This window comes from Neovison vison, chromosome 1 (genome assembly GCF_020171115.1).
Source record: "Neovison vison isolate M4711 chromosome 1, ASM_NN_V1, whole genome shotgun sequence".
NCBI classification, from domain to species: domain Eukaryota; kingdom Metazoa; phylum Chordata; class Mammalia; order Carnivora; family Mustelidae; genus Neogale; species Neogale vison.
In genome coordinates this window covers 22,831,620-22,852,819 of record NC_058091.1, presented here as the reverse complement: position 1 = coordinate 22,852,819, position 21,200 = coordinate 22,831,620, and the positions used below count along the sequence as shown (strand labels likewise).

General features: G+C 40.4%; 1 protein-coding gene across 1 annotated transcript in view; it reads left to right on the top strand.

Moving 5' to 3' along the window:
* The window catches only part of LOC122909007, a 157,865-nt gene that overhangs the window by 60,929 nt on the left and 75,736 nt on the right, over positions 1-21,200 (top strand). Inside the window, 8 exon segments of the mRNA XM_044252938.1 lie at positions 1,641-1,843; positions 4,124-4,279; positions 6,448-6,541; positions 7,485-7,622; positions 13,622-13,779; positions 14,869-14,980; positions 16,297-16,346; positions 17,512-17,688. Of these exon segments, the coding sequence (XP_044108873.1) occupies positions 1,641-1,843; positions 4,124-4,279; positions 6,448-6,541; positions 7,485-7,622; positions 13,622-13,779; positions 14,869-14,980; positions 16,297-16,346; positions 17,512-17,688 (1,088 nt within the window).

Sequence of the window (21,200 nt, the reverse complement as noted above, 5' to 3'; positions counted from 1 at the left end):
TTATTTTCTTATAGAAAAAATCTGTTGATCTTTTTTTTTTTAAAAAATATTTTATTTATTTATTTGACAGAGAGAGAGAGAGATCACAAGCAGGTAGAGAGAGCAGAGAGCTGAGCAGAGAGCCCAATGTGGGGCTCGATCCCAGGACCCTGGGATCATGACCCAAGCTGAAGGCAGAGGCTTTAACCCACTGAGCCATCCAGGTGCTCCTTGTTGATCTTTTTCTTTGTGACTTCGTCTATCTTTCTAAATCCAGAAAGCAAATCGTTTCCCAGATGTTATATGTCTTACTTTTTTCTAATTTCCTAAGGTTTTGATTTCATTTTAAAAATACTTAACTTCTTTAGTATTCTACCTGGAGACAGAGAGAGAGAGAGAGAGAGGAGGGTATGAAGGAGGGTATGGCTCAAAATCCCAAAATTACAAGTCTTGTATCTTACTACCAGTTATTCCAGAGTCTTTTCACATTGTATTATGGTACCAGATCTTTTAAATGTACTTTAAATTCTCTTATAACTCATAGTGAATATTTGAGATACCTGTCTAGTTTCCCATTGATGCCATGCCAGTTTTAGCTATTATTATTATTATTTTTAAAGTGGGTTCAAATTTGTATCCAGAAATGATAAATCCTCAGATTAACCTTTTGCATTAGGCCAAAAAATGGAGCAGGTATTGCCCTCAGAAGACATGCAGAAATTGGTTTCTGCATGTCTTCTGAGTTTCTGCATGTCTTCTGCATTTCTTTATCACTTTGGAAGACTCCAAGAATTGAGAAATTGCATCTTCAAGTAAAACAGGCCTATGGTAGATGAGTGGACAGATAAGAGAACTGGTTCACCCTTAGGGAGCTGAGCCAGGAAAGGCAGATGTGGGGCCCCCAACTGGGTCCTTGCTGGGAGTAAGGGGGAGGTACCAGAGACATCACAGCAGAAGAGCCAACCATGCCAGGAGGGAGTTAAAGAACAATGAGGTTATTTCAAAAATTGCCCAGGGCTGGCTCTTCCACGAGGACACTGTAAAGGAAGCTTAGCGTATTGTAAAACTACTGAACTTGGAATCAGGAAGTGTACATCTATTCTTGGTACTGCTGTGAGACCTTGGAAAGTTGCAGTGTTGCTTCACATTTTTCACTGATGAAATGGAAATCATGGCATCTGTGGTTCCTACTTCATGGGGGATCTTGTGAAGATAGATATGAGGTAATGTATGTGAAAACATGTAGAAATTTTGAAACTGCAGTTAGAAGAGGAAATTGTTATTATTATTGGCCTCTAAAATACTTGGAAAATATCAGGGATTTCTACTTCTGTTCTTTATTTTGGCTTAAAATATTTATAACAATGATAACAGTGAATGCTATGTACCAGGCACTTCTGTATATATTAATCACTTAAACTTTCCCAACAGTTCTATTAGGTAATTATTATCTACTTGTTCCTCTCAGCTGCTGTTACTAGTCTTATCCCCCTTTGCAGATGAGGGAACTGAGTGAGAGCAAAATTACACAGGCTTATAAGTGGCAGTGCTAGGACTTGAACCCGGGAAATCAGAGTCCAGAGGCTGTGCCACCTACAGTGTTTTTCTTAATGTACGAACTTCTTTTTTAAGTTTTTAAAAGTGCTTTTGTTTTCTTCCAGCTGTTTTCAGCTAAAGTAATGGGAGATCCCTTTCTCCTGGAGGAGATAGGTCTGCTTGCTCTTAAGTCTGCTGCAGACGAAGGACAGAACCAAAGCCAAGGTTCTTCTGTGCAGCTCCTGGAGACATTTTCGAAACTTCTGGAACTCGTGACCCTCCGCCACCGGCTAATAGAAATGAGTCTGGAGAGTGTACACTTAGCTCGGTCAGTAGGGGGACTAAGGATCTAGGTGGGGGAGAGCAGACCACAGGTTTCCCTGTCTATAAGTCTTGTTCCCTTGGTGCTCCAGGGCAGCCAAGAGTGAGCTTTCTAAATGGCTGAAATGACCATTTTGCTCACTTCTTCATTCTCCACCCAGGCCACCCTACATGCCTCTCTGACCACTCAGCTAGGCTAGGCCCTCTTCCCAGCACCTGGGCTTCCTCTCCAGTCAGTACACTGCCTTTCAGTTAGATGCTTAAAGCTGGTTTATCAGTTTTCCTGCTGGTGTAAGCTCTCTGGTTGCAAAAACAGTGTCCATGTTTCTTCCTGTGATATCCCATCACCCGGTATGAGGCCTGACCTACACGGTCCCTCTGAGTATTTACTGGATTTGCTCTTAATTATGATGAGGTTGAATAGCAGAGCAGAAGCAGTAGAGAGACTAGAGGGAGGTGAGGGAGGAGTTAGTGACAGTAGCCAGGCCTGCAGAGGTTTGGAAGATTCAAGAAGGAGAGACAGAGAGATTGGAGAATTAAGTTTAAGGTATGAGTGTGTAGTGGATGCGAAGACATCCAAGTGGACATGTTCTATGAACAGGAAAGATATGGAGTTAAAGGGTCTGTTGCAAACATGTATGAGTTATGTTCTAGTCCTCATGAGAGGTCATACAGACCTCAAGGGTCCAGTCATCTACCACCAACCATTACTGAGGGCCTGCTATGGCCAGGGTCTGTACTGGGGACTTTATGTGTGTGTATTCATTCATTGAATTTCCTGAATATCCTTACTAATATTTTACCAGCAAGGAAGTAGAGGCTCAGAAAGTTAAGTAATTTGCCTAAGATCACATAACTAGAAAGTACTAGAAGCAGAATTCAAACTATAAGTTAAGATATTTATTAACTTTTATGATACTGCCACCCCATAGTTTTTGATCCTTGTTTTCAGGGAGCTCACAATTTAAATGTTAGTTCTACTACAGTTTAATATGATATTTTAGTCATACAGCCAAAATACTATAGGAACTCAGAAAATGTATTTTTTCATTCTTTATAAGTGGATCAAGGAAAACTTCATAAAAGAGGCACTGTTGAGGGATGAACTGTGTCCCCTGGCAGGTTCGTGTGTTCAAGTCCTAATCCCCAGTGCCTCAGAATGTCACCTCATTTGAAGGTAGGGTCTTTACAGAGGGAATCGAGTTAAAATGAAATGATTAGGGTGGGCCCTCTTCCGATATGACTGGTGTTCTTATAAGAGGAGGAAACTTGGAAACAGACCTACAAAGAAGGAAGATGATGGGAAGACACAAGCAGAAGACGGCCATGTGTAAGCCAAGGAGAGAGGCTTGGAACAGATCCTTCCCTCATGGCCCTCAGAAGGAAACAACCCTACCAACACCTTGATCCCAGACTTCTAGCCTCCAGAACTGTGAGACAAATCTCGGTTTATGGTACTTTGTCACAGGAGCCTAGCAAACTAATAAAGGTGCCCTTTGAATTCAGCCTTAATGTACCAACTTTTCAAAATGGAGAAATGTGTTAGAATATGGGTTAGAATGTTGGGGGGTGGGGAGACATTCTAGACTCTTAAGGCTGAACGGCCAGAGGGGCATCTGAACAGGGCCTTGCTGCAAGCCATGTAAATGTGGGAGCAGAGCTCAGACAGAGGACATGACAGAGGTAGGCTCACAAGTTCTTATACTAGGGGCTGATCATTAGGGCTCAGGGTTGGAAGACGAACTCCCCAAGGAGGGGACAGAAAAGATGAGAAGAGGACCAGGTTTTAAAACCCCAGGAAATACTAGGATTTGAAAATAAAAGAGGAAGAAGAGAAGCCAATGAAGACTGAGTGATAGTAGTCATGACGTAGGAGTGTAGAGACCCTGGATCCAAGAGAACAAAGATGTTCCTCAAAAGAGAGGACAGTTACCAGCTGTAAAGAGTTCTGAGAGAAAATAGTGAGCCTTGTATTGAAAGCAGTATGGGTGACCCCATGAGCACTCTGAAGACAGAAGCCAGCTTGCAGGAAATGAGAGTTGAGGAAGTGCCCAAGCATATCTCCTCCCACGTTAACTACTATATTTAACTGTCCGTCATAGCATAAAGTGGATGCAAGACCTTTATGACTCATTCACTTTATACTGGACTTGGCTTACTCTTGTTTTGACTTTTACTTTTGTGCTTATTCAGATTTTTTGGGTTTTCTTACCACTTACTTTTCTTTTAGTGGAAAATAATAGCAAATGCTCTTGGTTCTTTATCTAACTGCTCCCCCCCCTCTTAGTCTCTACAAGGAACTGGCGTGGGAGATGGGTTTTGAAGAGTTCCATTTGTATCTGAGGCCCATTCACTTTGAATTTGCATCACTCAAAGACAAAGTGGACCACCCGCCTCCTGTCTTTATCACCTCTCTGCTGGAGGACAGTGATCAAGTGGACAGGTGAGCCTTGAAAAGGTCAAAGTGAAAATAATGTAGTGGTAGAATGAACGGCCAGTGAAAAATAATTTCTGTTACCACTGGCACACAAATACAATTTTATTTCCAAATTCCCTCTCTTATATTCCATCTATCATGATGCCATTTCTTTTTTCTTTTTCTTTCTTTTTTTTCTTTACTAAGGGTCGGGGGAGATCTCAGTGCAAGGGGATAATCGAATTGAAAAACACTGATTAATGGAAGAATTGGATCAGAGAGCTCAAGTAAGATAGAATCACAGGCTCAGCCACTGCCCAGGTTGACCATGTTGCTTCTGGGTATAAGGGGGTGGGAGGGTTTGTCTCATGGGGCAAGAAGCATGGACCAGAAGTCCAGATCGCTTCTCACTTTCCCTGGAATGAGGAAGAAGTCAGTCAAATTTTTTGAGAAGCTGTTTCCTTGAAACTCTAATATCATGTACGAATCTAACATGCATGGCAATATCTCAGTCCGACTCTTTCGTTGGCCAGCAGCAGAAGCGGACTCAAAGCAGTGAAACTTCTTCATGCCCCATAGGTTTTGCCCGTTGCTGGAAAGAAAACACTCTGGCTAGTAGCAGATCATGAATCTACTTAGTTGGGAAAAGAATCCTTTTCCTCTGGGCAGAGTCAGCCTTTGATGTGTGCTGAGAAGAAACCTTTGTCTCCCTATTCTCTCCTTTTCTTCTAGTCTGTCCTTCCCCTGAGGGTCCAAGCTCTGTCCCTGGAGATTCCTGGTACTGGCCCCAGCCCAAGGAAAGCAAAGATGACTCCAAGGGGGAAAAGTCACCTTTGTTTTGCTAGTGTGGCTTAGTGCTCAAAATGTAACTTTGATGTGTTAATACGTTAAAGGACTCCTCTCTTTTCCAAAAAGACCATGAGCTGAAATGGAGAAGGTTAGAATGATAGAATATGAATAGAATTTCTCAACCTCGGTATTATTGAGATTTGGGGTTGAATAACTCTTTCTTAGAGGGGGTTATCCTGTGCAGCAGAAGTGGTTTATCAGGACCCCTGATCACTAACTCCTAAATGCCAGTAACACATCTTCTTCCCCACTATAACAATCTCAGATGTCTCCAGACTTTCCAAATGTCCCCCGGAGGCAAAATATTTCCTAATCTAACCTGTCGCACTAGCTAAACCAAAAAGAGAATTTATCATGAGGATATAGACATGTCTCACAGAAGGCAGGAAGGGTGATTGGGCCTCAGATGAGGCTAACTAGGTCTCCATCCTGGAGCCAAGCTATTCTCTGGCTCTTCAAGGGCCTCCTACTGGAGCTGGACTTCTACACTGTTGTGAAATAGGGCATATTTTTGTTCAACTGGAATCAACCAATCAGCACAAAGTGCCCAAATCATCTGTGACCTGGTCAAGCTATGATTGGTTCTCCCAACAATGACCCAACACTCCTACAAGATCTGGGAGCCTTCTGAGTTACCAGGGGAAGCTTTATGCATCCAAGGATCTTGTCTCTTGAGTTTGCATTTATTTTAAGTATGTTAATTCCTTAAAGTTGCCACTTTGGAGTGCTGTTATAACAACAACATATATCAAACATGAGCATAGTAGCTTACATTTTAAAAATCATGTTCATGCATATTATCCCATTTAATATTTGCCTTAACCCTATGAGATAGGTGATATCTCCCATTTACAAATGAAAAAACCAAGATTCATAGATAGCAATTACTTGACCAAATCTCATAGGTATGGACAAAGGACCATATCCCAAGACGTAAACATGGTTGCAAAGAACATTTAGAAAATTATTGAGGCAATGGAAGAGAGCAAGAACTGGACAGCTTTTAGGGAGTGGACAAAGGGCTTAAGTTAGTGAAGAGCCTGAGGACATGAGGTCGAAGGTACAAAGAGAAACAGGATAAAACAGTAGAATTGGGATCAAGAGAAAAGAATTTGGAGTCCGTGGTCACCACAAGGAAACCGCAGGGAGATCAAGTCCCATAAGGATTGAAAAGACCCCAGAGCCCTTCAGTCTTTGGGCAGAAATATCAAGTGTTGTATAATATCTGTAGTTGGTATTATTGTGGATGTCTCAGAGCTGATTGCATACGATTTGGTCCCATCAGAAAGGGCATCTCTTGACTGATGGCACAGAGCAACAGAACAATGTCATGTTTCTTCTTGCAGATATGCTCCTGCTACCCTTGTCTTAGCCATCTCTGAGGTGGATGAGAACCAGGTTGGCAAGTTCAGCTTTTATACAAAGGAAGCCATCCTTAAGGTAAATTATTTTTTTAAAGAAAACTAAAGTAAAATTAAGCAATTTGCTTATGTATTTCTTTAAAAATCATATTTAATTCATATGTTTGGATCCCATGTAGAAAAAAAGTTTCCAGCTCATAAATAATGATGATCACCTTGTCTTATTTGTTGTGCATATTGGTCTGATTTGAACTCTAGAGCCTGCACCACCGCTTGCAATAACTTCTGTTAGGTTTTAAAAGTAAGCACATGTTGTGAACCATCTTTGTGCCAGGTTTTTAAAATATGCACCTGTTATTGGAGCTTTTATCTGATCTTCTTAAATTTGGTACTGTTATTTTACCCCTTCCATTTAAATGAATTTCTTTGCTCCTGTGCATGTATGTGTAGGTTTGTATTTGTGTATTTTTCACTTTTTGAATTTTTTGAAAAGATTTTATTTATTTGAGAGACAGTCAGAGAAAGCATGAGTGGGGGTGGGGGAAGGACAGAGGGAGAGGGACAAGCAGACTCCCTGCTGAGTGTGGAGCCCACTTCGGGACTCAATCCCAGGACCCCAAGATCATGGCCTGAGCCAAAGTCCGATGTTTAACTGACCGAGTCACCAAGGCACGCCTGTGTGTGGATTTTCTAAACGTTAATCTAATCTTGGCGGTTTTTAAAAGGCTGCCACTGGGCACGTATGCTAGTTCATCGGAGCCTACTCATCCTTTTCTGACTAGAAACCTGATGGTGTCCAGCTACAGGGCAAATCGGGCCAGGAGGGTGCCTTCCTGGGATGAAATGGTGCTTAGAGAGAGACCAAATTGAGTCCTTTGGCCGAGAAGGAGCAAGGATCTCAGCTCACCGTGCAGTTTGATTCCTATGTTTACGTGTTAAATAAGTGGTCATCTCAAATCCTCTACTTCATCTGTTTCTTTATGGCAGAAATTCCTAATACCTTTCACATTTTCTTCCTTTAGCTCTTATCCCATTCAGGAGTGGAAAATATGCAAGTGACCCTTGCATGCCAAGCAGCTCAGAAAAATGCCTTGATGGTGGCTGTCCAGCAGGCATCCTCCTATCCCATGGCCCGGTGGGGCTGTCCTGCTGATGCAAAGGTCAGCCTATCTAGAGAAACCTGAGACATGCTACCACTATGACAGCAGATGCCAGGGTACCCCTTCCACCCCTTCTTCCCCTTAGCCTTCCCCCTCTCTCCTCCCTTCTTCCCTTCTCCGCCTCCTCCCCTTCCTTCCTTCTCTTTCTTCCTTCTTTTCTATCATTTTATCTCCTTTCCTTCCCTCCTCCCCTCCTTTCCTTCTTTCCTAATTTGAAATCAACACATGACCAAATCCTTACTGAGTCTCTTAATTTTTAGTGATTTGCTAACAATTTTTTCTTTGTGTGTTACTCTGTAATATTGGCTAGCTAGAATCATGCAGCAGAAAACATCTTGTTCCTCCACCTCGACCCTTTGTAGATAACTGACCTTATTGTTTTCTGTTTTCTTCTTCCTGCATTGCTTTTTGCAAAAGTAAATGGAGACATTTGTCCCTTCTTTTTTCTACAAAAGGTAAGACACAATGTATAACCCTTTTCCCCCCGATTTCTGTGGTTGTTATTGAGATCTAATTTACATAACATAAAATTTACCCCTTTAAAATATATAATTCACTAGATTTCATGACCTTCATCACTATCTAATTCCAGATCATTTTTTTTAAAGATTTTATTTATTTATTTGACAGAGAGAAATCACAAGTAGGCAGAGAGGCAGGCAGAGAGAGAGAGAGGGAAGCAGGCTCCCTGCTGAGCAGAGAGCCCGATGCGGGACTCGATCCCCGGACTCTGAGATCATGACCTGAGCCAAAGGCAGCGGCTTAACCCACTGAGCCACCCAGGCGCCCCTCCAGATCATTTTTTTATCACATTCAAAAGAAATCCTGTACCCATTAGTAGTCACTTCCCATTCCACCCTCTTCCCTCAGCCCGCAGCAAACAGTAATCTACTTTCTGGCTCTATAGATTTTCCTATTCTGAACATTTCACATAAATGGAATCATTCAACATACAGTCTTTTGAATCTGGATTTTTTTCACTTAGCATGTTTTCAAGTTTTATCCATGTTGTAGAATGTAGAATCAGGACTTCGTTCCTTTTTACTGATAAGTAACATTTCATTATATAGAGAGATCACATTTTATTTATCCATTCATCAGCTGACAGATATTGGGTTCTGTTACTTTTTGGCCATTATGAATAAGGCTACTGTGAGCATTTGTGTGTATGTTTTTACAAGAACATATGTTTTGAGTTTTGTTAACCCTTATTAATGTCTCTCTTTTTTTATTTTAGCCCTCCTATTGGGAGTAAAATGGTATCTTATTGTGGTTTTAATTTGCATTCTCTAATTACTAATGACATTGAACATCTTTTCATGTGCTTATTGGCCAGTTATATGTCTTCATTAGAGAAATTTCTATTCAAGTTCTTTCCTTTTTTTTTAAGTTCTTTCCTTTTTATATAAAATAAAATTTGTCTTTTCATTATTGAATTATAAGTTATTTATGTATTCTGAATACAAGTATCAGTATATGTATACTTACCAAGTATATGATTTGCAAATATTTTCTCCCATTCTGAGGGCCATCTTCTCATTTTCTTGATGGTATCCTTTGAAGCAGAACTTTTTCATTTTGATGAGTTCCATTCATCCAGTCTTTCTTTTGTCATTTATTCTTTTGGTGTCATATTTAAGAAATTGTTCCTGAATCCAAAGTCACAAAGGTCTACTCCTCTGTTTTCTTCTGAGAGCTTAGGTCTTGCATTTAGGTCTAAGTCCATTTATGGTTAATTTTTGTACATAGTGTGAGGAAAGGGTCTAACCTCATTCTTTGGCACATGGTGTGTTGTCCCAGCACCATTTGTTGAAAAAACTCATCTTTCGCCATTGAGTTATCTTGACACCTTTGTCAAAAATCAATTGACCATAAATGTAAGAGTGTATTTCTGGACACTGAATTCTAGTCCATTGTTCTATATGTCTATTTTTATGTTACTACCCCTGCTGTTTTGATTACTGTAAGTTGTATTAAGTTTTGAAATTGAGAAATGTGAGTCCTCCAACTTTGTTCTCCTTTTTCAGGATGGCTTTAGCTATTTTGAGACCCTTGAATCTTTGTATGAATTTTAGGATCAGCTTGTCAATTTCTGCACACACACACACACACAAACATTTGAGACTTTGACAGGGATTGGATTGAATCTATAGATGAGTTTGAATACTATTGCCGTCTTAAGTCTTCTGATCCACGTACACGGATGTCTTTCTATTTATGTCTTTAATTTCTTTCAACAGTATTTTGTAGTTGTCAGTGTACAAGTTCTGTACTTCTTTTGTTAAATTAATTCCAAAAAATTTATTTTTATTCTATTATTATAAATGGAATTTTTTTCTTAATTTCATTTTCAGAATGTTTATTGCTAATATATAGAAATGCCATTTGTTTTTATGTACTGATCTTGTATCCTGACTAAACTAGTTTATTAGTTTTAATAGTTTACTTGTATGTATGTATGTATGTATTTCTTGGGATTTTTAAAAAAAGACTTTATTTGGGTGCTTGGGTGGCTCAGTTGGTTAAGCAACTGCCTTCAGCTCGGGTCATGGTCCCAGAGTCCTGGGATCGAGTTGCACATCAGGCTCCCAGCTCCATGGGGAGTCTGCTTCTCCCTCTGACCTACCCTCTCATGCTCTTTCTCTCTCTCTCTCTCGCTCTCTCTCTTTCTCTCAAAATAAATAAATAAAAATCTTTTAAAAAATAAAATACTTTATTTATTTGAGAGAGAGAGAGAGCGCAAGTAGTAGGGGAAGGGGCAGAGGTAGAGGTAGAAGCAGACTCCCAACTAAGCAGGGAGCCTGACACAGGGCTCAATCCCAGGATCCTGAGATCATGAACTGAGCTGAGGGCAGATGCTTAACTGACTGAGCCACCCAGGCATTCCTCCTTAGGACTTTTTATGCACAAGATCATGTTATCTGCAAATAGAAATAACTTCACTTCTTCCTTTCCAATATAGATGCCTTTTCTTTCATTCCCTTGTCTAATTGCCATAACTAGACCATCCAGTAAAAAGCTAAATAGAAATGGCAAGAGTGGGTATTACTATCTTATTCCTGATCTTGGGAGAAAGCTTTTAAATTTTTACCACTAATTATGATGTTAATTATGGGTTTTTCTGAGATGCCTTTTATAGGCTGAGGACATTTCTCTCTATTCTTAGTGTGTTGAATGATTTTATCATGAAAGAGTTTTGAATTTTATTTACATATACTCTTTGGGACTTTGTTTTTTCACTAAGCAGTATATCCTAGAAATCACTCCACATCAGTTCATAAGGATTTTCCCCACTTTTTTAAACAACAGTCTAGTTCTCATGTGCATGTATGTTCACCAGTAAAATTAATCATGGTTTTAGGAAATCAACTCTCCAGGTGGTCTTTTAACATTAAGTCTTATAGATTCTATGCAGCTCACTATATTTAACCCTTATCAGATTTGCCAACCTCTATTTATCTATTTCTATTCTTCATGTTAATAGGAGAATTTGAATAGAATTCTCAAGAATACTCATTCCTCACTTCTACTGCCAGATAGTAACTCCCATAAAAATTAAATGCTGAAGTAGAAAATAAGGATAGAGTAAGTTATATTGATTTTTTAAAAAATCTCAATCCCCAAAACCTTAATTCAGTCCCTCCTATAAGTTACGCTCATCAGATTATACTGAGGCACAGTTCATGCTCCTGAGGAATTTAGAGACCAGTGTATAGAAGGGGGACAGGCTCACAAGTGGTTTAAGCACAAGTCATAAAAGAGGTTCAACAAGCTATAGAAGGAATTTAAGGAAAAAGAAAGGTCACATCTGGGGACCCAGGAAGAGCAGCACAGAGAGTGGGCATTTAGGAAAACCTGAAGGATGAGCTTTTTGACAGGCAGGGAGAAGAGCCCTCAGATAACTCGTGCTTGGGAACAAGAAAGGGCAGATGGGTCCTACCGAAAATGAAGAGCCCAGCTTGACCACAACTGGTGATTTTCATACATGGTTGACATAAGGAATTCTATATTCAATGCCTTTAATCTTATAAAGAATACTAATATATAAAATAGATATAAGTGAGGTTATTCTTATTGAAATGGAGAGTGAAAGTATTATAAGTTCCTAAGATCCATTCAAAAAACAAATGTTTAAAGTCACTGCATTGGAGCAAGAGCAGGAATAGGAAGACATTAGGGCTATATATATGAATGAATATGTGAATATGTATAGTAATATATGAACATGTAGTAATGTATGTGAATAGATGGAAATACTGTGTGACTGTGTGTGTGTGTGTGTGTGTGTGTGTTTATATTGCTCTCCTACAAGGGTGGGACAAGAAGAGGACTGATGATATAATAAGGAGGAGTAAATGATGGAGACAAGGAAAGGAAACAAGAAGAAATGAGGGAAGGGAGGAGAAAAGGAAAGAGATAAGAGACAGGGAGAGAACAAAATTGAATACTGCTACCAAAGCCAAAGGAGAAGAGAGTTTCAGGAAGAAATGAGTCACCAAAGAAGATGTACAGATGGTAAATAAGCACATAAAAAGGTGTTTAACACCTTTTTAGTTATTAGAGAAATTAGAGTTGTTAGGAAAATGCAAATTAAAACCCTAGTGAGAAACTACTTCACACCCATTAGAATGGTTAAAATTAAAAAGACTGACCATTTTGAGTGTTGGCAGGGATGTGGAAGATACGGAACTCTCATACACTGCTGAAGGGAATGCAAAGTGGTCAATCACCTTGCAAGGCATTTTGACAGTTTCTTAAAAACGCAAACATACACTTACCATATAATCCAGCCATTCCACTCCTGGGTATTTACCCAAGAGAAATGAAAACACATGTTCATATGAAAACATACGCAGATGTTTATAGCAGCTTTATTTAAAATAGCCAAGACCTGGAAAGAACCCAAATGTCCTTCATCAAGTGAACAGATAAACAACTTGTGGTGTATCCATATAATGGAATACTACTCAGCAATATAAACAAATGAGTTAGTGAGATACAGCAATATGGATGAAACCATACAAAAAAAGAGTACCTACTGCATGACTCCATTTATATAAAATTCTAGGAAATTCATTCTAATCTATAGTTGGAGAAAGCAGAGAACAGTGGTTGCTTGAGAAGGGGGGGTGGGTGGATGGGATGGTCATTATTCTGATTGCAGATTTATATAGTTGTATACATATGCCAAAACTAAAATATGTGCTGGTTATTAAATGTCAGTTATAGCTCAGTAAAGCTATTGTTTTTAAAAGAAGAGGAAAAAAGAAAAAAGTTGAAAGTTGATAGATAGATAGATAGATAGATAAATGTAGAGGGAAGAACCGGAAGAGCAGGGATTAGAATGAGGCCATTTGACATTCTCAAAAGCTCATTGTTGCCTGGCAGAGCAGTTCTAATGGGGTTGAAAGCAAGACTAGCTTGAAAGCAAGGCTGTCCGAGTTAAGGAGTGAGATGGTGACGGAAGGATAGAAACAGTGTGCATTTATTGCTCCTGTATCAGTCCACCTAGGCTGCCACAACAAAACACGATAGAAAGTTTTTCTTCTACACCCTCTTTTCCCCTCCCTTTGTCATTACATTGTTCAGGACAGCATATGGAGCCTGTCGCCATTTGCTTAGGCTGAACCACAGTGGGCACCCTGCCCCAGTTTTTCAGATCTTGCAGCCTTGAAGTCCATCAACAGTATTTCTTGAGAGGCCACTCCATACAGAGCCTCCAACTAGCTATCTTGTAGAATGGAGAATTTTTTTTCAGGGCAGTTTAGACTACTGCACTTTATTCTAGAAATTGTTACGCTACTGCCTCACCCCTACGTTGTGCAAATACTCTCTTCCCTTCCCTCTTGTACTCTCTCCTCTCCTCCCCACTGTTTTGCTTCTCGTCTCTCTCTTCCACTCCAACCCATCCCTACCCCGTGTCTGGGGCATTTTGAGGTCAATACTACAGGACTTACAAATCCAAGAAACTTAATTCACTTTGGTTTAAAACATTTTAGGAAATAAGTTCAGATCTGAGAAATCATGGTGGAATGGGTCCAGCCAGAAGAAGAAATTCCAGAATTGTGAATGACATAGAGAATGCACCGGTAGCCCCAACTCCAAAAGTTCCAGACACCCTTACTCACCCTTCAGAAAGAGTCCAGGCTACCAAAAGGTACTACCCTAGAGGTTTGTTTAAAAATAACAAAGGTGTCTTCTTTAAGTCAATCAATAATGTAGTGTTAGGGGATTAAAGGATGCCTAAATTCCCAAAGTGACCAGCATGTGTTTAATTTTTAAGATGTCATATGAAGACTTTGTATAAACACTGAGAAGGCTCAACTCCTTCCAGTATACGGTCTATGGAGAGTCACTGGTTCGCTATTTCAGCCCCTTTTCTCCTCCCTTCTCCCTTCTCTTTGTCTCCCCTTTGTCTTCCCTCTCTCTATATTTTTCAAACCCAACAGACAGAACATAAGAAAGAAGAATATGGGCCTCTCCAAGTCTTCCATGTTTATCTCAAACTGAAAAGCACAGAATTACCCTCACTCTTCCAACAAGGATTTTACCAATGCTTAGGATAATAAGGTGATGCCTTATCGGAGAGCTACAACCTCTGCCGAGAGATGGCTGTAAATCAAGAATGTCCTATGATGTCCCGATCTCTTTCTACCATGACAGAAAAAGAGAGATATTTGTATTCTATAATAAATATCTTGAGTATTTCCTGTAACAGTTTAATTTAATTCTGGCTAATTTAAAATGGAAAAAAACAAACACACAAGCAAAACTACTCTACTACCCAAGATATCATTAATCTGACATATGACCAGAGTTTGAATACCCTAAGTTCCCACTCCCAACATATGGATGAAAGATGTAAGACCAATATGTCTAGCCAAGAGGACACTTGAGAGGCCACTACAATCTAGAAACCCCTGCAGTAGAAGCCAGGAGGGCACAAAGGGACCTGGGTAGTATAAACACTGAGCTAGGCTATGAAGTTGGGGCAGAAGAGGGACTGCTGATACATGCTCCAGGCACATGGGGGCCCCAAGAAGGGTGGTGACACATCACCATCCCCAGTGAATAGAATCAAATATGAAGAAGATGAGAACCATGGAGACAGACCTCTGTTCTCCTTTTGCAACGCCCAGTACTCAGCCCTAGGTTTCCTGTCCTCCAGGGAGCTTCTGTGTAGTCTTCTTATTCTATGTCCACTTACTTCCTGCCTTGGGCTGAGATGTCTCTGTTCACTTGTCAGGGCTCCAGAGGCTTTTGTGTCCATTCAACTAGAAAAGGTGGGCCTGCGGGACATGATGCTGAACGCCTTCCTCCTCAGGAAACAAACCATGGCCGACAGAATGAAGAGCCTTGTGAGTTTAGTGAGAAGGGCTCCCTGAAGCTCTCGTTATCTTTTACATTTGAGCCAATAAAAATTCTTAACTTGTAATCTCTTGCTTTCAGCCTATTTGGATAGGACTGTTGAAAATTTAAATAACTGTAAAAGGGAATTCAATAAGAAATAGAAAGGAAGTAATTCGAGCTAATTGTAGTTGAGTTTTAAAAATATGCACATTTTTTTCCAAGACCACATTTTATTTTGTCACTTTCGAAATGGAACTAGTTTCAGCACCTGCTCTGGAACATTAGCCCACTCTCGAGTGACCCACAGATGTTCAGGGGGTTTAGATAATGTGAGTAAGGGCTCTCACTATCTAATTCTTGTGTTAGCTGATTTTCCAGATATTAGTGACATGTTTCTATTTAAGGGTTTTATGATAGCCTAATCTGTTGGGAAATATAAAATTCAAACCTCTAATCAGTTCAAAGTATTGCTATATTTTGTGAATATGGATTCATTATTTTTTTGAGGAGAAAGTCATTAGACTAACACATTGTTATTTGGGAGAGAAATCACAGGTTTACAATCTCTAAGTTTTTTTGCTCTCTGTGACTAAAAAGGAAAGACTTAAATTTCCCAAAACCAGTTCTACAAATGGGATGTGAGGGGGCCAGACTTCTAGACTACCGCTGAGCAATAATGGAGGTAAAGGACTCCTTATAATAAGTAATTGAAATATTCAATTACCTTTTTTTACTACTATATTCAAAAAGTACTGACCAAGTGAAAAATTTTATAGTTCATTAACTGATTTTCAGGATTATCCAATGCCATCAGATTCAAAGACAAGACTCCTAGATCAGAGACAAAGAACTTTATGACTCACAGCAGAGCAGGTGACATGACCTTTATGTTTGTATCAGTTCTCTTTGCCCCCCAAGTCTCAAGGGGGCTACATGGAGAAGACCAGATGTGTGCAGTGGGTTTTTGTCCCAGTCGAATGACACTGAGTTTGAGGAAGCCTCCACTTTTTATAGCAAGCTTGCCATTTTTCCTGGAGGGAGAATTACCCATCCTTCAGTGTTGCTTTTTGTAAACAGAACCATGAGAAATGGCCCAGGTAAAGAGTGGTTAGAGCCATGCATTCTTGGCTACTCAATAAGGATGCAGGAGTGGGAGAGAACCGTGGAGGAGTATTTCTCAACAAGTTGGCCTTCAGAGAGAATATCTCAACTGTGTGGCCCTTTCCTACTTAAAGTTTGCTATATGTTTGTACACATGTACTAGGCTGGAGAGTTTTTATAGCCAACCATCTAATAGAAGAACTGTCATTCTCTCTTATTATAGGATGAAGTTGGTAAAGTCAAGAGAGATGTTATAGTTGAATATTGTCAGAAGTAAGTATGGTGTATGTAAACAACATATGCTGATTTCTCTGACCCTGAATTCAATGAACTGCTGTGTTTTGTAGAAATCCAGACAATGAGTCAGGTGGTTTTCTTAATTTTTCAATTGATTTTTTTTTCCTACTGAACATTTATTTATGTATTTTAATTTAAATTAAATTAATTAACATGTAGTACTAGTTTCAGAGGTAGAGTTCAGTGATTCATCAGTCTTATATAATACCCAGTGCTCATTTCATCACATGCCCCCCTTAATGTCCATCACCCAGTTACCCCATCCCCCACCCCCACCTCTCCAGCAAACCCTCAGTTTGTTTCCTATGATTAAGAGTCTCTTATAGGGGGAGGGGAGGGGACCTGAGTGGCTCAGTCAGTTAAGCGTTGACCTTTGGCTCAGGTCATGATCCCAGGGTCCTGGAATGGGGTCCTGCATAGGGCTCCCTGCTCAGTGGAGAGCCTGCTTCTCCCTCTGTGTGCTCTCTCATTCTCTCTCTCACACTCTCTCTAAAATAAATCAATAAAATATTTTTAAAAAAGAAAGTCTCTTGTGGTTTGTCTCCCTCTCTGATTCCATCTAGTTTTATTTTTCCCTCCCTTCCCCTGTGGTCCTCTGTTTTGTTTCTTAAATTCCACACATCAGTAAGATCACATGATAATTATCTTTCTCTGATTGACTTATTTAACTTAGCATAATGCCCTCTAGTTCCATCCATAGCATTGCAAATGGCAAGATTTCATTTTTGATGGCTGCATAGTATTCCCTGGCGTATATATACCACATCTTCTTTATCCATTCATCTGCTAATGGACACCAGGCTCTTTCCACAGTTTGGCAATTGTGGACATTGCTGCTATAAACATTGGGGTGCACGTGCCCCTTCGGATCACTAGGTGGTTTGTTTTTTAATAAACACAATTCTATGGGATAAAACCAAACCAAACTATCCTCTGACATGTATCAGAAATGAAGGATGGGAGATGCTTTGAAGAGGTTCATGCCTCTGCTTTCAGGCAATAGCAACATGAACCAGATAGAACTTTCTTCTTGATGAGGTCCTCTGTTATCTTTGAAAGATCTTTTAGGGAAGTAGATTCTTCTGAGAAAGATGGAATAACTTCGATTGACTTTATGGACATCATCTCTTCTGACTTTCAGGTTCAACTGCCGTATGTCTCAGTATGCTCTTCGGAGTCAGATTATGGCATACTGCAATAGTCTGAGAGCCCTGCTGGAAGATTTCCCTACCATCAGAGATACCTTTTTCATGGTGGGGCAACTACAAGAAAAGAAAGGGTTGAGAGACTCCAAAGAGGGCCTCAAGGCTGACCCCAGGTGTGTAATTTCCTTTAGATCTTTTTACTCCACCTCCATACCCTACCCCTCCCAGGGAAGAGGGAAGAGGCATGTTAAATTTGGTATGGGAATCTTGCTTTCTTTACTGCATTTGACCTTGATCTCCTGGTTCAGAAGGGCAAAAGAAAGAGCTAACACTCTAAGAATAACAGTATCTTTGTATTTGAACCCAGAAGAGGTTCTTTGTTTATGGGCTGTTTCACTGCTTTTTCAATCTATGCAGGTTTTTGTTTTCCCCTGGAGAGCCCAGAGATTTCCATCAGTCACACCCTTTTACATAAGCCAGCATCTAAAATAAGCAAACAAATGAGTAATCTTGATCTTGAGCTGTCCTGACTTCAAATATTTTACTTAAGGGACCAGAAGAAATAAGAAACACACACACACACACACACACACACACATACACACACACAACATTGATACACCAGTGCCTTGAATAAATCTGCCTTTGTGTATTTCTCTGGCAGAGGAAAAAAAAAATACATGTAGAGTGATATTAAGTGATAAGAGCAGAGCTGCTTCCATACTTCCTTATCATGCCTTATCCAGTTTTCCAAATGTTCTTAACTCAACCTGCCTGGAGTCACTTACCTAGATGGAAGAGTTAGCATACCTATGCAGTCAGCAGCCACATCTCCTTAAAAAAGAAATAAAAAGAAAAAAAAGAAAAGAGAAAGAAAGCGAGAAAGAAGGGGTGTTACATAGTTCTTCCATCTCCAAGGGGGAGCAAAAATGGTGAGCTTACTTTCCTCCCTACTCTTCCCCTTAAGGCACAGAGCTTAGTGTTATATAATCATAATACTCAATAAATACCATAGAACAGATAGATGAAAGCGAATTGAGAGACCTTTTGTATCAGACCACTCATTCACTCCCTCACTCATTCATGCGTTATTCAGCCAGCATTTATTTAGTGCTTACTTAATACCAGCCACTTTGCTATGTGCTGGAGTTATAAAGGGAAATAAGCCATTGACTCTGGCAATAGACTCAGCCCAGTAGGGGAAAGCGCTGTCAACAGAAAAGTAACTTCAAAGATTTTGAAGGTAATCTGCTAGAGTTATGTGAAATGTTCCTTGAGGACACAAAAAAGGGAGTGTTTAATTGTCGCCCAGAGCCTCAGGGAGAAGTTAAAAGAGGAGGTGACAGGTAAGTCAGAGCTCACTAAAAAAAAAAAAAAATGGGGATGATAGAACAGGCTAGAGAAATCTGGAGAATGAAAAAAGCTTGAGTTTGCAGGCACTTGACTGACTGATAGCTGGCTACCAAAATAGTGACCAGTCCTACCTTGACACAAACTCCAGTTTGTGGAGACTAGTGTCTGTCTCATGAGCTCAGCCAGGGCATCCACTTGGGTCGACTTCCACATTGACCCAATGGAAGAATGCATTTGAAGGAAGGGTAGGGCAAATACACCTCAGTACACTGACTATTTTGCTCAAGGGTTTGACTGTACACCTGTTGCCCAATGAGGCTGAAGTGTATCTTTCTCTCCTATGAAACATCACAGGATAATCCTCTGACTTCTTAATTTCATTATCTCATCTACCCACTAGCCAAGTCAACCATTTATTAAGCCCTATCTATACTTGGGATCAAATTTTTAAAATAGTTTCCAGAAGTCTAACCACACATTCAATAAATTTGTGCTTAGGATCAAATGTATTCAGGAAGTCTGTTTTTGCTTCTGATCTGTTTTACTTGAAGCACCCAAATAAGGAGATCAGGAAGTAGAAAGAAAAAGAAAAAAAATGTCTCTGACTTGCAGGTCTTGCTCTATTCCTGTATTATTTATTGTAGATGACTGTGTTTCCTAAAGATCAAGGGAAACCATCATTTAAGGGGGATGAGCCTAGAGCCCTAAATCATCTGGTCAGTGTGTGATAATTTCATGGCAGGACTCTGGTCAATAGAAGTGTGAGCAAAGTAAGGGCTCACCCAGAGCCCAAGTCATAGAGTTAGAAAGTAGATAAGCAGTGACTGATAAAGATTCAGTATTTTTTGGCTATACCCATCTCCTACTTCCTAAACTCTCCAGATTTCAACCTTTCCCTTTTAATACACCACAGAGAACAGAGCAATAGAGAAAGGAACTTCTGTCTTATGTGGAAGCTTAAAAAAGTATAAGATTGGGGCACCTGGGTGGCTCAGTGGGTTAAAGCCTCTGCCTTCGGCTCAGGTCATGATCCCGGGGTCCTGGGATCGAGCCCCGCAGATCCCGGGATCCTGGGATCGAGCCCCGCATCGAGCTCTCTGCTCAGCAGGGAGCCTGCTTCCTCCTCTCTCTCTCTGCCTGCCTCTCTGCCTACTTGTGATCTCTGTCTGTCAAATAAGTAAATAAAATCTTTTTTTAAAAAAAGTATAAGATTATTTTAAACTCAAAAGTCTGTGATTCCATGTACTGAGTATTAACAAAAATGAACATTGGCCACAAGGAGGTAGAGGGGAGAGAGTCATGGTCTTGGAGTTAGAATATTTGGACTTTGCCCAGTTCAATTGTAAGTCGCACTGAGGTCTCAGGCAAATCACTTCTCTTCAGTCTTTGAACCTCAACTCTTCATCTGATGAGTGAGGACATTGAAGCAGCTCTCTGAAGTTCAACATGCTAACATTTTTCAGTGCTAGGTTGTCTAGAGTTTGATTCCAAGGAATGGAACTGCTGAGGAAAGACTTCCTTGGAAAGGGACCATCTAGAAGTGTTCGTGAAATGATAGATGGGATTCACCCCAGAACGAGTTTAGCTAGAGATGAAGGGACAGAGTTGGGGAATGATGAGGGTCAGGGAGGGACAGGTCCTCACTCATATCATTCTTAAAATATGGAGTTGGGTTAGGTTGAAGATAAAAAGTTTTCTTTTATATGTCAGTTCTAACAATTAATGCCCTATGGAGGATTCTGAGACATCCCAAGCTTATGAGTGTGTTGTAATGGATTGGCAATGTCTGTCATGGCCAAGGACAGGGGCAAGGTGGCCTCCCTGGTTGTGTTTGCCATCCCTTGACCAGCAGATCCCTGTCAGTTCTGTAGGTTTAAAATTCCAAGGTGCTATTTAATCCTTTAAAGGCTGTAATGTACTGCATTTACTTTCAACAGAGACAACCTTATCCCCAAATCCAAATCTCTGTAGAAGAGGAGACAAGGAGAGTTCTTCTCCCAAGAAGGATGCCCCTTGAGGCCTCCTTGCTTTTCGTGGCTCCAGAGGAGACTAGAGTCTGGAGACTGGGATGATGCTTGGGCATATTTCAAGAGCAGCGGTGTCGGCTGCTGGAGTGAAGAAGGGAGAGAAGGGTTAATGTGAGAACATCAGTCAAACCCTTACTGTTTGACAGGTAGAGCCACGATCCCATATGGTGTTTATGTGCGTTGAAAGAAAGCGCCCCTTCCTCTGGGCAGGTGTAACCCCCTGCCAGGGTGCAGAGCTTGGCAAGTAAAATGTAGGCTGCATCTCAGCCACTGCTGGCTGCCTCAGGGCACAACCCAAACAACAG